Source organism: Ochlerotatus camptorhynchus, unplaced genomic scaffold (genome assembly GCF_037179485.1).
Source record: "Ochlerotatus camptorhynchus isolate MF236.1 unplaced genomic scaffold, CSIRO-AGI_Acam_v1.1 ptg000091l, whole genome shotgun sequence".
In the NCBI taxonomy this organism is placed as follows: domain Eukaryota; kingdom Metazoa; phylum Arthropoda; class Insecta; order Diptera; family Culicidae; genus Ochlerotatus; species Ochlerotatus camptorhynchus.
Genome location: NW_027040581.1, coordinates 499,970 through 514,880, shown reverse-complemented (window position 1 = coordinate 514,880; position 14,911 = coordinate 499,970). Strand labels below are relative to the sequence as shown.

Genomic DNA, 14,911 nt, shown 5'->3' with positions numbered 1-14,911 from the left:
CTTGAATTAGGAATACTGTGTGTGCCATTTTATTTATTTGTCAACTATGCTGTACAGACTGAAAAAACTGAACTCTAGAGTCTTAACATATTTTTCGTCACATTTTGAGATCTGAACTTTGGATGGCAGTGGGTGGGCGGTGCCGTCCACGTTTGTACGGGGGGAGGACTGTACGCTCGAGCACAAGGGGTAAATACCTGTGTTCCATCCCAGGAGATCGGACAACCAAGGAGTGTACATTAACTTTCTTAGCTCTGTCACTCCCAACGATTTATATAGCCTATTTTCAAATCCTGCATACGGAGCGGTTGGTACGGTATGTCCCCGCTCTTTGATTACCTGTGGATTAAATGTTAACCACTGTCTATACTTATTAAGTAGACATGGTAAACATTCACTTCCACAAAAATTAACTAAACGCTACACAGTAGGCCTGGCCGCTTTATTATTTGTTTCACATCCTTGATGTGCAGCAGGCATTAATAATGACAAGAAAAATGATAGATGTATCATTTTCCAGGATTCTTTCAAGTACTGGCTGTGTATGTGTAGACTAGACTAGACATTTTGAGATCTGAACTTTTTCAGCTCCTCCACGTTCCGTCATCGATCTGTACTCCACCGTAGATGGTACGCAACACCTTCCGTTCGAAAACACCTCCACGAGCATAGCCCCGGTTTGATGGCCGTCTAATCACCGTCTTGTAGATAGTCAACTTCCCTGCCATAATGCGTCTTTGAATTTCTCTGCTGGTATCATTTTCGGCCGTCACCAGTGAACCCAAGTAGGGGGAGGAGGGGCATAGTGAGCATCCCGTAGTTTGGCCCTGGATCTCTAGCTGCATGAAACAAATCAACTGGCAGTAGGTTCAATATCATTATGATATTGATCCTACCACCAACCAATTTGTTCCGAACGGCCGGAAGTCCAAGCTGGTGCACGGGATGCTCACGATGTCCCACCTGTTCACTATGCTCATCGACCCCCTCGATTTCGTCACCGTCAATCTGAACTCGGGGTGGGAGGCTAACATTGAGGCTTATTACGGATGTCACTTCACGGTGAAAACTTGTCACTTGTCGTCACGGTGAAGTGGTTCCCATTTGATTTGTACGGCAATCACGGCTCTTATTATGAGTATCACTTCCTTATCACCGTGTAGTGACACCCGTAATAAGCCTCAATGTCTTCCCTAGAACCTCTTCCTTTCATGTAAGGTTGTAAATACTCATTTCAGCTAAAACAATGTTTTTCTAAATTATGTAATAATAAGATGCCATGATCAAATTTTGAATTGGTAGGATACAAGAAGAGGTTGCAAAGAATGTGTTTGACATATTAAACCTGTTTATTTCACTTCATGAGAGTCACAATCAGCGATTTTTCACAAACTCACTCACTCACTCACTCAGCGATCAGAAAATCGCTGATTGTGACTCATAGAAAGCAAAATTTACAGGTTTTATGTTTCCAACGCATACTTTGTAACCTCTTCTTGTAAGTTACAAGTAAAACATGCCATCATACCATCTTTTGGTTTTATTATTCCGAAAAACATTATTTTAGCTGAAATGAGTATTTGCAACCTTGCTTTCATGTATATTTTCTTTGATGCGTTGATGGCAAGTCCAATCCGTCTAGCTTCAGCCTTCAGTCTGATGTACGTTTCCGTCATCGTCTCAAAGTTCCGTGCCATGATGTCGATGTCATCGGGGAAGCCAAGAAGCTGGATGGACTTCCTGAAGATCGTGCCAGTCGTATCTATCCCAGCTCTTCTGATTACACCTTCTAACGCGATGTTGAATAGCAGAATTGAAAGTTCATCACTTTTAGACATTCAAAGGGACTAGATCCATCGTCGCCTTGACCAATCGCGTCAGCTTATCCGGAAATCCGTACTCGTGCATAATCTACCGTAGCTGATCTCAATCGATTGTGTCGTTTGCTGATTTGAAATCGATGAACAAATGATGTGTGGGCACGTTGTATTCGCGGCATTTCTGCAGAACCTGCCAAATCGCAAGAATTTGGTCCGTGGTAGCGCGGGAACCCATGAATCCCGCCTGGTATTGCCCCAGGAACTTTCTTGCATTTGGGAGAGTACCTTGTAGGCGGCGCTCAGCAGTGTGATCGCGCGGTAGTTGCAGCAATCCAACTTGTCGCCCTTTTTGTAGATTGGGCATACGACACCTTCCATCCACTCCTCCGGTACTACATCCTCCTCCCAAATCTTGGCAATTACCCAGTGCAGTGCTTCACCACCGTATTTTAATAGCTCACTTGGTAGTTGCTCTACACCAGTTGCTTTGTTGTTCTTCAGCCGACCGATCTCCTTCTCAACTTTTTGAAGTTCAGGTGTCGGTCGGCCCCAAGGTCTGTGCCGTGCCACCTGCACTGCATCACCTTTAAAGTTGCTCGTCATAGTACCAACCGGTGGAAACTAACGATTTTAAATTGGCTCACTACTTGACTAGCCTATTGGTCCCAAGCAAATCGATTAACGTACCCCATTCTAGTCGAAATTCTAGTACTACACTATGTTTGTTTTGATTCGCTATGAAAGTTTGACAGATAAAATGAGGGGTTTTTGGTTTTTCCTATGTTTCGAGGGGTGAATCGATTAGCTTGGGACCGAAGAGAGTACCAGAGCTGAGCCAAAAAGTTGAGCACGTTATTTCGGGACCTTCTAGTCTTAGAGTTACCTCTATGATATTACTAGAGCTGGGCCAAAAAGTTGAGCAAGTTTCTTCGGGACCTACTAGCCTTCGAGTTACCTCTATGACCCAACTGTGTCCATGTTTCAGCTGGTAGTCTGTTGTTATCATATGACTCGGGGAGGCGTGAAGTAGGAACTTGTTAGGACCAGAGCTAGGTATTCCGCTCCTTCCAGGTTGTCAACTCACCATTTTGTAGCCCAGGAGAGGATCAAGTCTATCAGTGACTTTGTGGAAAACAATTTTGTCAATATCGCGCGAAAGTCTGTCAGTGACTATGACAAATCTCAGTACTGCTCTGGACTTCTTGTCGGAAGTTTTGTGAACTTCTTCTCGGAAGTTCTCTGAACTTCTTCTCGGACTTCTATGATGTATGCAGATCAGTGTTGAGATGCTTAGTGTAATTTAGAGAACTACTGAAGCTAGTTGAAGCATAGAGGTAACTCTACTAGAAGGTCCCGAAATAACGTGGTCAACTTTTTGGCTCAGCTCTGGTACTATCTTCGGTCCCAAGCTAATCGATTCACCCCTCGAAACATAGGAAAATCCACTAACCCCTCATTTTATCTGTCAAACTTTCATGGCGAATCAAAACAAACCTTGTGTAGTACTAGAATTCCGACTAGAATGGGATACGTTAATCGTTTGCTTGGGACCAATAGGCTAGTCAAGTAGTGAACCAATTTCAAATCGATAGTTTCGTATTGATTGTTGATATGACGGAGTTTATGGGAAATCAACGATAAAACGATTGCACTTATAAAGACGAAGTAAGTTTTGTTACTCGGTGTGCAGAGGAAATTTGGTTAATAGTTGGGGAAGCTTGGAAAGTACGAGCTATGGGTGAATATGAAGATGTTTGAAAATGCGTTGCATCGTATCATCGGACATGTTAGTGATTAACTTAAGGGTGAGTGTTTTCGACTGGTTGGCAAATCGCAGGGACTCGTTGAATACTACACACTTAAATTTTTTCGCCGAGATTCCAACAGCCGAGTAGTTCTGCAATTTATTTTGCTGAGATTCGGTAAAAAAATTGCCGAGACTCAGCTAACAAATAAAATTTTGCTGAGATCTCAGCTAACAACAAGATATTTTGCATAGATATCAGCAAAAGTAAATGCCGAGGTAATCGGCTGTTGGAGATTTTACCGAGCTAGATTAAGGTGATTCCTTGTAGAGTCCACAAATGGCCACCACGTAGGCTATAAATGCATTTCCACCTCGAATTTTCAATTACACACATCTCGGAAATAAGAGTTCCATTTCACCTGAAATTGTTACTGCATGTATGCTGCAGCGCAGCAAACGTGGAGTAACGGTTTCATTGTAGTACGTGTCGTGGAAGCTGATATTTGTGCACTTAAAGTTTCGAAGTGGTAGCGACAATAAGGATCTCACAGCGAACCACCTTAAGTGTGTACGCAAGAGATGCGCCAGGTGGCAATGCAAGACTGTTAGATGAAGGGTGGGCTTCTTGGTTGTGTGGTTAGCGGCGTCACCCGTCGTTCAGGTGTATTGAAAGTGCCACGAAGTGAGGGTTCGATTCTCGAGCCAGCCGGTGGAACTTTTCATAACCCTAAAATTTCCCTACTGGTCTACTGGATTTTGTGTGTTGAGCGTTGTCTAGTGTTAAGGGCGCACCCTCTGGTTGAAGACGGTGTCAAATGTAGTTTTTACTCTTCAACGAGACCCAGCAATTTGGCGACCAGTCCAAAACACTCACCCTCAAGTCCACGGAAAACACTAACAAGCAGAGCCCAACAAAGTCACTTTCAATCGAAAATCGTCAAGTAACGACGAAGCTGTCAACCATCACTTTCAATTGAAAGTCATTCTGTCTTCTCTTCGAGCAGATCCCCTTCAACATCAACCAAGAACCACTTTCGATTAGTTTCGTCTTTCTTAGTTCAATGCGAGAGGGACGACTCTATCTACGATGCAGGAAAGATTGTGTTGTGCTGTGGTTAGCTGCTCGCACGCTGAGTAGATAGAAAGAAGATTGAAGACGATTTTGAAGATTTCCTGCAAAAAGATGATGCTTGATGCAAGCAGATGCGAGAAATGCAAGAAGATTTTTCAAAGATTGATTCGCTAGTGTGAGATTTTTTGAGCATCTAAAATTAAGATTTAGATGTGTCGCCCCCTCGAAATACCCATTAATATGCGAGACAATATGGGTATTTTTTTAATCGGGGTGACGTCTAGAGACTGGAAATCAATATCCGGTACAATTTTTAAATCCAAGATGGCGGCTTCTGACGCCATTTAAAATCGAAGATTGTGGTTCCCGGTTTACTGTGCGAAATACTGTAAAATACCCGTCAATATGGGTATTTTAAGAATTGAGATGACGTCTAGAGGCCGGAAAGTGATATCCGGCACCATTTTCAATTCCAAGATAACCACCCCTATTCTGTATTTCGTTTCGAACGAAATTCTCATACAAAAAAATATTTTTTTGTATGAGAATTTCGTTCGAAACGAAATACAGAATAGGGGTGAACAGCTCCTGATTCTAAAAAAGTGGGAAATATTCGTGGGGGGCACACATCTAAATCTAAATTCTAGATGCTCAACAAATCTAACGTAGGTGAATCAATCTTCAAAAAATCTTCATTCATTTTTCGCATCAACTTGCATCACACATCATGTTTTTGCGGGAAATCTTCAGAATCGTCATCAATCTGCTTTCTATCTACTCAACGTGCGCGAAGATAAACACACCGAAACACATTTTTTCCTGCATCGTAGATAGAAACGCCCCCATCGGAAATACGGTCAAATACCCATAAATATGGGTATTTATGGAATCAGGACGACGTCTAGAGGCCGGAAATCGATGACCGATGATTTAAAATCCAAGATGGCGGCTTCTGGTTTAAGAGAACGTAGGAAATACTGTCAAATAAAGGGTGTCTCACATCAAATTGCATCACGGTAAAAACGCTGTAGAAAATTACCTAGTTGGCCGATCCTTGTCAAACTTTTAGACAATAAAATATAACCCGTAGTGCCTGCTTCATAATAGCCCAGTATTTTTCGATGGGCCTTAGTTCGGGTGCGTTGGGGGGGGGGGGGGGTGTTCATGTCCTTGCGTACGGAAGTGACCACCGTTGGCTTCGTACCACTCCAGGACAACATTTGAATAGTGGCTGGCATGAAGCTAGATCCGGCCAGAAGATAGTAGGGCCCTCGTGTTGCTTCAACAGAGGAAGCAGACGCTTCTGTAGACACTCCTTGAGGTAGATCTTCTCGTTTACAGTCCAGGTAATCACGAACGGCGCACTCCGTTTGCCACATAAGCAGATCGCTTACCAAATAATGTATTTCTTGGCAAACTTTGAATGTTTCTGCTTTCTTACTTCCTCCGGAACATCAAACTTGTGTTGGACGGTGAAGAACAGTAGCCCCGGAAGCTGCTGGATGTCCGCTTTGACGTAAATCTCATCATCCATGATGAGACAATGAGGCTTCGTCAGCATCTGTGTGTACAGTTTCCGGGCCCGTGACTTTCCCACCGCATTTTCCGTTCGTCAAGATGTGGAGCCTTCTGCACTTTGTTCGTATGCAGTCCCTCTCGGTCCTTGGCTCTCTGAACGAAAGACTTGGACAGATTCAACTTTTCGGCCACATACCTGATCGAAGCATTGGGATTCCGCTTAAACGCTTTCACGACACGCTTGTGATCCTGATCACTAATAGAACATCCATTCTGACCGCATTTGTCCTTCCGTTCGATGCTCGGAGTTTCGTAGTATCGTTTAATCGCACGACTCACCGCACGATTTCGAGTTGTTTTCCGATGTCCCGATGAGTTGAGGATTTTCCAGGTGCTCCAATATGGTGGCTTTCAGTTTAATAAAAAGTGGGAAATACTATCAAATACCAATCAATACGGTTTTTTTTTAATCGGGGTAACGTCTAGAAGCCGGAAATCGATATCCGACACCATTTTGAAATTCAAGACGGCGGCATCCGATTTCAGAAAAAGTGTCAAATGCCCTAAATGTGAGTATTTTCGGAACGGGGATGACACGTAGATGCCGAAAATCAGACGCCATCTTGAAATCCCAGATGGCGACTTCTGTTTCAGAAAAAAATGTGAAATATTGTCAAATACCCATCTATATGGGTATTTTCGAAATCTCAGTAACGTATAGAATTCAGAAACCTGTTCCGACGCGGCTTTGGTTCAGGAAAAGTGTGAAATACTGTAAAATATCGATCAATGTGGGTATTTTTGGAATTGGGGTGACATCTAGAGGCTGGAAATCGATATCCGACGCCATCTTGAAAGTCAAGATGGTGGCTTATGATTTCAGAAAAAGTATCAAAACCCTACAAATGGCGTCGAATATCGATTTTCAACATCTACGCGTTGTTCCCGTTCCGAAAATGCCCAGATCTTAGGGTATTTGACACTTTTTCTGAATCCTGATGGCCGCCATATTGGATTCCAAAATGGCGTCGAATATCGATTTTGGCATCTACGCATCGTCCGGATAGAAAAACACTGTATATCTGGAGTAACATTTGAAATGGGTCTATGTCCAAAACGTAAACAAACCAGAAAATGAATTTTAAATTTTTCCGCCACTATTCAATTCATAATCAAGCAAATTGAAGTATTTTAGGCATTTATATAGTTCACAACAACAATAGTAACTGTATCTCAGTATACAACATCCAAAATATGCGAAAAGCTTTCAAAAATATATGAAAATCGATAACAATTTAATTTCATAAATTAATGAGCCTTTCAATGAGGATAGGCCCTTTTTGTTAAGCCGTTGTGCTTGTCTTCGGAAATGGTACGCCTTTTGCTAAGCCTTTTCGCAACGTCAAATAAATTCAAAACAAATCATCGGCCCTGCCTCAAAGCAGTAGGGCCAACAATCAATACGAAACTAACGATTTTAAATTGGCTCACTACTTGACTAGCCTATTGGTCCCAAGCAAACGATTAACGTATCCCATTCTAGTCGAAATTCTAGTACTACGCAATGTTTGTTTTGATTCGCTATGAAAGTTTGACAGATAAAATGAGGGGTTATTGGTTTTTCCTATGTTTCGAGGGGTGAATCGATTAGCTTGGGACCGAAGAGAGTACCAGCATAGAGGTAACTCTAAGACCACTGGGTCCCGAAGAAAATCATTATTATTTTTGGCTCACTCAGTACCAGAACAACGGTCCCAAGCAGTCCCAAGCTATTTCACTCACCCCTGCATGTTCTGCATGAATCCACACACACCCCTGATGTTATCTGTCAAACTTTCATAGCGAATCAAAACAAACATAGTGTAGTAATAGAATTTCAACTAGAATAGGGTACGTTAATCGTTTGCTTGGGACCAATAGGCTACTAAAGTGGTGAGCCAATTTAAAATCGTTAGTTTCGTATTGATTGTTGATAGTACTTAGTATATATGGTGTAAAGACACCATATACGCCCTCAGGAAAACTCTACTGGCCTAAAGGAGGATCCGGAACGACCGATAAAGTGGCCACATTATAAAAAATGTCCTAGAACCTTGCGATTTTTTCTATGTTGTTCAGAATCAAGAGATCAAAGCGAATTTAATAAAGAATTGAAATTTTGGGGTCAAGTGGCCATATTCTGGTTCTCCGGATAATCTGTATTGACCGATAAAGTGACCACGTTATAAAACATGTCAAACAGAATCAAGATATCAAAGCGTATTTAACATGGAATACATATTTTGAAATACAGTGGCCATATCCTGGTTCTCCGGATAATCTGGATTGACCAATAAAGTAGTCACATTATATACATTGTTCTAGAACTTTTGTTTGTTCAGAATCACGAGATGAATGCGTATTTCATATGGAATTTATAGTTTGGGATCAAATGACCATATCCTGGTTTTCCGAATAATCCGGGTAGACCGATCAAGTAGGTCGTATAATCTAAACTGTTCAGCATTTGTCTACCGCAAAAGTTGGGAAAAAAATTCAATTTGAGTTATGTATTGTGATACGTGTAAAATTAAAAGACTTATCTAGGCCTATCCGGGCCTCTAAAAAAACGATATTCATTCCTTGTCTTCTTTGTCACTGTAAATATCAGAATCACACAAACTCGCGCTGTCGTATTCCATGTCGTCGCAATCTTGCTCACCATTTATTTCCCCTTCATCTTCTACTCCGCTATCCAGGACTGTTTACACGTTATGACAACTTCTACGGTCAATCCAGATTTTCCAGAGGATATGGCCACTTTACCCCAAACTTTAAATTCGCTTTGATCATGAGATCATGAGATCAGATTCTGAACAAACATAGAAAAAATATCGAAAGGTTCTAGAACAATTTTTATAATGTGACTACTTCATTGGTCAATCAAGGTTATCCGGAGAATCAGGATATGGCCACTATATTCCAAAATACGTATTCCAAGTTAAATACGCTTTGATTTCTTGATTCTGAACAACATAGAAAAAATCGCAAGGTTCTCTAGGACATTTTTTATAATGTGGCCACTTTATCGGTCGTTCCGGATCGTCCTTTAGGACAGTAGAGTTTTCCTGAGGGCGTATATGGTGTCTTTACACCATATATACTTAGTATCAATTTCCAGTAATATACGTTAAGTAAAGTCTAAAATTATGTCGATAGATAGTGGCATTTTCTACATTACCGGCAACTCGGGTTGATCCCGGCCCTCTATCTTGGTACGCAAAAGTCTCCGGCCAATGAGACCACCACCAATCGATTCAGGAGAGTTTTTCCTTTGAGAATATGTATAACATGTTGACTGAAACCGTTTGGCAGCCGAGATATTCAATTTAGTCGTGGTTTTGTCATTTTTTCCCCATTGTGCTCTGGTGGTGAATAAGAGAACTTCAAAAAGAGTGATGTGATCAGAAATTTCTGAAGTGAGAAGGAAGAAGCGGAACACTTTTTCACTATTCCTGATAAATTGATTTATCTGAGATGCTCCAAAACTTGATCTACAGTTCAAAAATTTAATTCTGTATCGTTTTTGCACAGATCCTGCTGATGTTCAGGAATATGTTTGTTGAGAAAAATGAAAAATTAGAATAATGCCTTAGTGGTTATGATCTTCCGGATTAGTTGTGCGTGAATAGTTGAGGTACAAATCAGTTCAGATCTGTGGAAAATCGTAAAATTAGACAATTTGCGTTGTGAAAAATCCTTACTCTGATGTAAACAAACGGTTTGGTTGGCATTTCCTCTCGAACTAGCGTGGCGCACTCTACGTTGGTGGTGCATTATAAAGACCTATAGACATGAGCTGGAAGCTGAAAGTAGAAACGGACACAAACCACATTGAATATAATATCCTTCTTCGTCCAATCTTCTTGATGTTAAAGCGTGACCTGTAGGCAATTTAAGGCACATCTTCGACATTGTATCATAGAGGTAACTCTAAGACCAGAAGGTCCCGAAGAAACGAGCTCAACTTTTTGGCTCAGCTCTGGTACCCTCTTCGGTCCCAAGCTAATCGATGCACCCCTCGAAACATTGGAAAATCCACGAACCCCTCACTTTATCTGTCAAACTTTCATATAGCGAATCAAAACAAACATTGTGTAGTACTAGAATTTCGACTAGAATGGGGTACGCTAATCGTTTGCTTGGGACCAATAGGCTAGTCAAGTGACAAGTAGTGAGTCAATTTAAAATCGATAGTTTCGTATTGATTGTTGATTGTATCGCTGTAGATGGAGAATCACGAGAAACTTATGAAAAGGGTTTTTTTTTCTCGAGAAAATACTAATTTTCTAAACATTATTTCTACAATATCTTAAAAATGGCTACCTTACATTATTTTTTTCAGCAAGATCATTTTGATTTGTTATGACCTAAAGAATCACATTCAATTATTGTAATATTCTTATTCATTCTAATTCATCGAATTTGAAAAATTCGTCAAAAGTTTTTCTTCCAGGAACTTTTTTTTATTTGACATTACTCCATCTTGGATAAACCTTTATAAATTGTCTTATGACATAAGGTCATCTCAGAAAAACAATGAAAAAAATCATACGTTAGAATGTAAAGAAATCCACATTTAATATTTTTTTTATTTAACTATTTTTTTCAGTGTATATTTTTTCCCTTTATAAAGTCCAATCAATTTACTACAACTTCTTCTCAGACTCAATTTTGATACAGTACGGTTTTAGAGTTAGGATTTTTTTGAAAAATCCACACCCTTTTCAAAAATTAGTCTTGAGTCAAAATTGTATCGTTATCTGTGGAAACATCATAATTTCCCACACTGAAGACATGCTGAAAGTTTCATCGACATCGGAAGGGCTCGTACCAAGTCGTTTGCTCATTTGATAGAGAATATTGCTCTAACTACAGACCCACAGGTCACCAGTTATCCAAAATAATAATCTATGTCTCACTTTTGGGTTTATCATACTGTTGTAGACCATGCTTGGTCTCGTACTTGTAATGTTACTTGGGGTATTTATGGGGAAAAAACCGGGTATTTAAATTCCTCAATGCAGTAGCTACCCTAACTGTGTTCCGGGTCCATTGCTATAAAAATCTCGAATATCCAGTTGCCAACAGAAAGTCTATTTACCCTAATTAATTAAACTTCTCGCAAGCTCCCTATGAACGAGGGCCTGGCCATAAACCAGGTGGGCCATTCTAGGAGAGGGACATATATTCTTTAGATATAAACTTAATTATTTTTCACGCAGGCGGCCGTGCCTTCAAAAGTCCTCCGAAATTGTTAACGTGATGTATGAATGGCCCTCAAACATTTACGCACACTTTACCACCCACCACCCCATCCCGACCAATACCCACAAATCTTCAAGCGGACGAAATTTTGTGCGGGACTTTCTCATTTTTCAGCCCTGTTGGAAAATCCTTACGATCGGCACCCCCTGTGTGAGAGTGTGTGTGCATGCAGTGGGGTGGGTGGTACTCTACTCACTCACAAACACACCCAACCAAAAGGAGAGCTTTGTGCGTTTTCACCTCCCAGGATGGCAGTAGGGAAAATTTTCGCATCTTCTCTCCGGGATTCGGGAAAAGCACAAACGCGCGCGGCAGGCGGCGGCCGGTGGGTGTGTGTCGCTGTAGTAGTGCCGTGTGGTGATGCCAAAGGAACAGTATGCCGGAATCTCCCCCCCGTCGTCGTCGTCGTCGTCGTCGTTGTCGGTCGTTTGTGTATTGGAGGAAGTGAGTAGCAATCGAGTAGCATACTATCGAGGAGCAGCAAGGAGGCGTAAGAATTGTTTCTCCAGTTGAGAACTTTTTCGGCGCTCGCCAGATCGACGGCACAAGGTAGGTAATCTTCCGAAAAAGATGGATTTTCCGGTGAAATTCTCGATGGGATTTTCTTGAAAAATGGCGGACGTTGAAGGTGAATGATAGTGGACTGAAGTGTGATTGGAAAATGTTTGAAAATGTTGTTATCTGTGCCGGAAATGCGCCTTTGAAAAAAAAAAAAAACGAACTGGCTCGTCGGCGTGGGTGAGATGAGATGAGAGTCCAATGGCGTCCCCGTGCTTTTTCAACAGTGAAAAAGAAAACTAAGAAAAGTGATGCTGTCCGATGTGAAACTTTCGCAAAATGTTAGATAACACCATTTGTAATCGGGAAAAGTTTTATTTTGTCTAATTTCAGTGCAATAGAAGTACCCAGGAAATACCACTCAGGAAGGCAAAATGTCGGACACAGAGGTCGTTGAACCGAAAAAGGGTCGAGGCCGCCCTCCAAATCCCGAAAAGGTACCTCTACCGCTCCAGCACCCGCCCAGGTGTGGAAAGCTTGTTCGATAGAGTAATCAACTTTCGCTTTTCTTTTTTTCGTTTTGGATTTTCTCCCACCCTCTCATCCTTGTAGCAGAACAGCGTTGCTCCGAAAAAGCGAGCCCGCGCCGTCTCGCCAAAGGATAAGGCCGAAGAGAAGGAGAAGGACAAGGACAAGGCAGTAGTGTCGGACGAGGAACCATCGCCGAAGCGCGGCCGGGGAAGACCGAAGGTGGCGGCAAAAAAGCCCGCCAAGGCCAAAAAGCCGGAAGCCAAAAAGGGCCGCGGCAGAGGCAAGAAAAAAGCGGAATCCAGCGAGGATGAGGACGACGACGACGACGATGAAGACGAAGAGGACGAGGAGGAGAACGATAGCGAAGACAACGAGGAGAACGACGACGAATCGGACTCCTAAACTATCTCTAATCCCTAATCCTTAAGTACGATTAATTCCAAAGTCAACACAAAATGGTATTATAATTAAGCCACCGTAAGTTCAGAGTACGAATTCCGTTTCACTCTTCATCACAAAATACAAACTCCACACAAAAATTAACCATAAGAAGCGAAACAAACAGAAAATGCACAGTGTGTCAAAGAGGAGAACATTTATCGAAGAAATAAATCTACACAATAAAATTTAAAAAAATAACAGCACGTAACGAAGTTTCAATGTGACAAAAATGGTAGATAGCTGTTTAGTGTGTGAAATGCAAAATTAACCGTTTTTTTTTAAATAAAAAGCAGAATCTGCCGTTTCCCCGCACCTTGCGGAGCCGCACGTCTTCGTAGTGTAGGAAAGTACCGATTCAGACGAAATTGGCATCCAAAATTGCGATGCTACTATTCTTGGTCCGAATTGGCAATACGAAGAACGAATAAGTGCAGCAGCAGCACCGAAGGACAAACGGGGACAACAGCAAATATGATCAAACAACACATTTTAAAAACCCAGAAAATATCCTTTCGGCATTAGTGAAGTAAAGATAAAATAAACACAACTGAGTTGCAGCAGATAAATCAGAGGTTGAAAAATGTGTCGTTTTTTTTTTTTGGAGAAAGAAATTTCCTATAGACATGTAGAAGCCGATTTAGTGGACTGTTTACACTTATACTAGTTCAGTAGCTCAACCACTTAGTGCGAATTTCAGTTGTTCCTGAAATCTCATGCTGGTAGATCCTGACACCCTTTCGTTAGTTTGGCTGAGCTGTCAAGCAGAAAATTAAAGGAGCGATACACCGATTGTTCATTGTAATTGTAATTGTTCAGTGTATAGGCTGTGCCAACCGCTAAGTTGGCTTATCTAGGGACCAACCCCCTAGTCTATACACCTACTGTCCTTCCCGTTGCACTCGTCAGCTCGTGCGATTCTCTAGACACACATGGGTGGTCGTATCCGGGTCCTCCCCTGGGTAGGCTCGTGTCCGTCCAGGTTCTGGTACATTAACTTATATGTATGCATGGTAATTATACTTTACAACTCACCTTTTGATTATAAATGTCGATAATGCTGAAACTATATGAATGTTAGTGATCATTATTAGGTGTGTGCTGCAATGGAGTAGTAATTGAAGGAAATGAGGTTCTCATGTGGCTTATAGGTAATTCTAAAATAGGTAAATCATGCAAGCACACACCTTTTACAATTCTTATCCTACTTACCAGTTCCGTCCAGTATAAATTGGCTGTTTCCAAATGGCCTAATCCTTTCTGACTGCTTACTCTCTTACGTTTTCTCGCTTTTTTCCTTCTTTCTATTGAAAATCTGGCCGTGTTCCCATTTGTTCTCAGGTAGGTAATATTGGTACATGAGAGGAAGAAAGAAAGAGAACAAGTTAAGTGTGAGTTGCATGCGTTGGTTAGTCGTTTGGGTCATGGTGTTGTGTTCCCTATTTTATTTGCCTCTATTCAGCTCTCAGATTGCCAGCCCCCCCCACCCCCCCAAACTATTGTGGATGAGAAAAAGAACCAATATTTGGTAACCTCTCGCGAGCTGCAATGCATAAGATATGAATAACAAACAAATCTAGAACGGGGCTTAAACATATAACATTTTCTAAGACTGAACATGATTAGTATAGTATGAATAATGAGAATTGTACGAAGAAAAGACGATCCCAAAAGAAAGTTCCCTAGCAATAAAACTATTACTCTGTGCTAATATAAGTTATTTCAAAATGGGCATCCATACTCAGAAACTATACCCGACCTCAACAAACTGTACCGAAATCAGAACAGCTAAACTACTCGGTAAGATTTTGGCATTTCTATTTAATTGTATTAAGCTATCTCACAGAGACCAGACGTCCAAGTTCGGACAGAAACTTGTGTAAAGTTAAGTGGAAACGTTGCCGTTACGTAGTGCTAGCATCTCCTGATTTCCTCTATGAATTTATCACTTTCGACCAATTTGGCGCTAGTACCGATAAA

The 14,911-nt window shown here is 41.4% G+C and overlaps 1 protein-coding gene across 2 annotated transcripts; it reads left to right on the top strand.

Annotated features, from left to right (window-relative positions):
* The first annotated feature begins 11,958 nt into the window (after positions 1-11,958).
* Positions 11,959-13,164, top strand: LOC135698576 (nucleolin-like). Of its 2 annotated transcripts, none has more exons than XM_065218623.1 (3): positions 11,959-12,013; positions 12,356-12,459; positions 12,578-13,164. In XM_065218623.1, exons 2-3 carry the CDS (start codon positions 12,397-12,399, stop codon positions 12,893-12,895), a joined length of 381 nt encoding a protein of 126 aa, XP_065074695.1. In that variant the 5' UTR covers positions 11,959-12,013; positions 12,356-12,396; the 3' UTR covers positions 12,896-13,164. The 2 variants fall into 2 exon arrangements, with proteins under 2 accessions (XP_065074695.1, XP_065074694.1); XM_065218622.1 differs by having other exon boundaries at positions 11,966-12,013; positions 12,575-13,152.
* Positions 13,165-14,911: the final 1,747 nt, after the last annotated feature.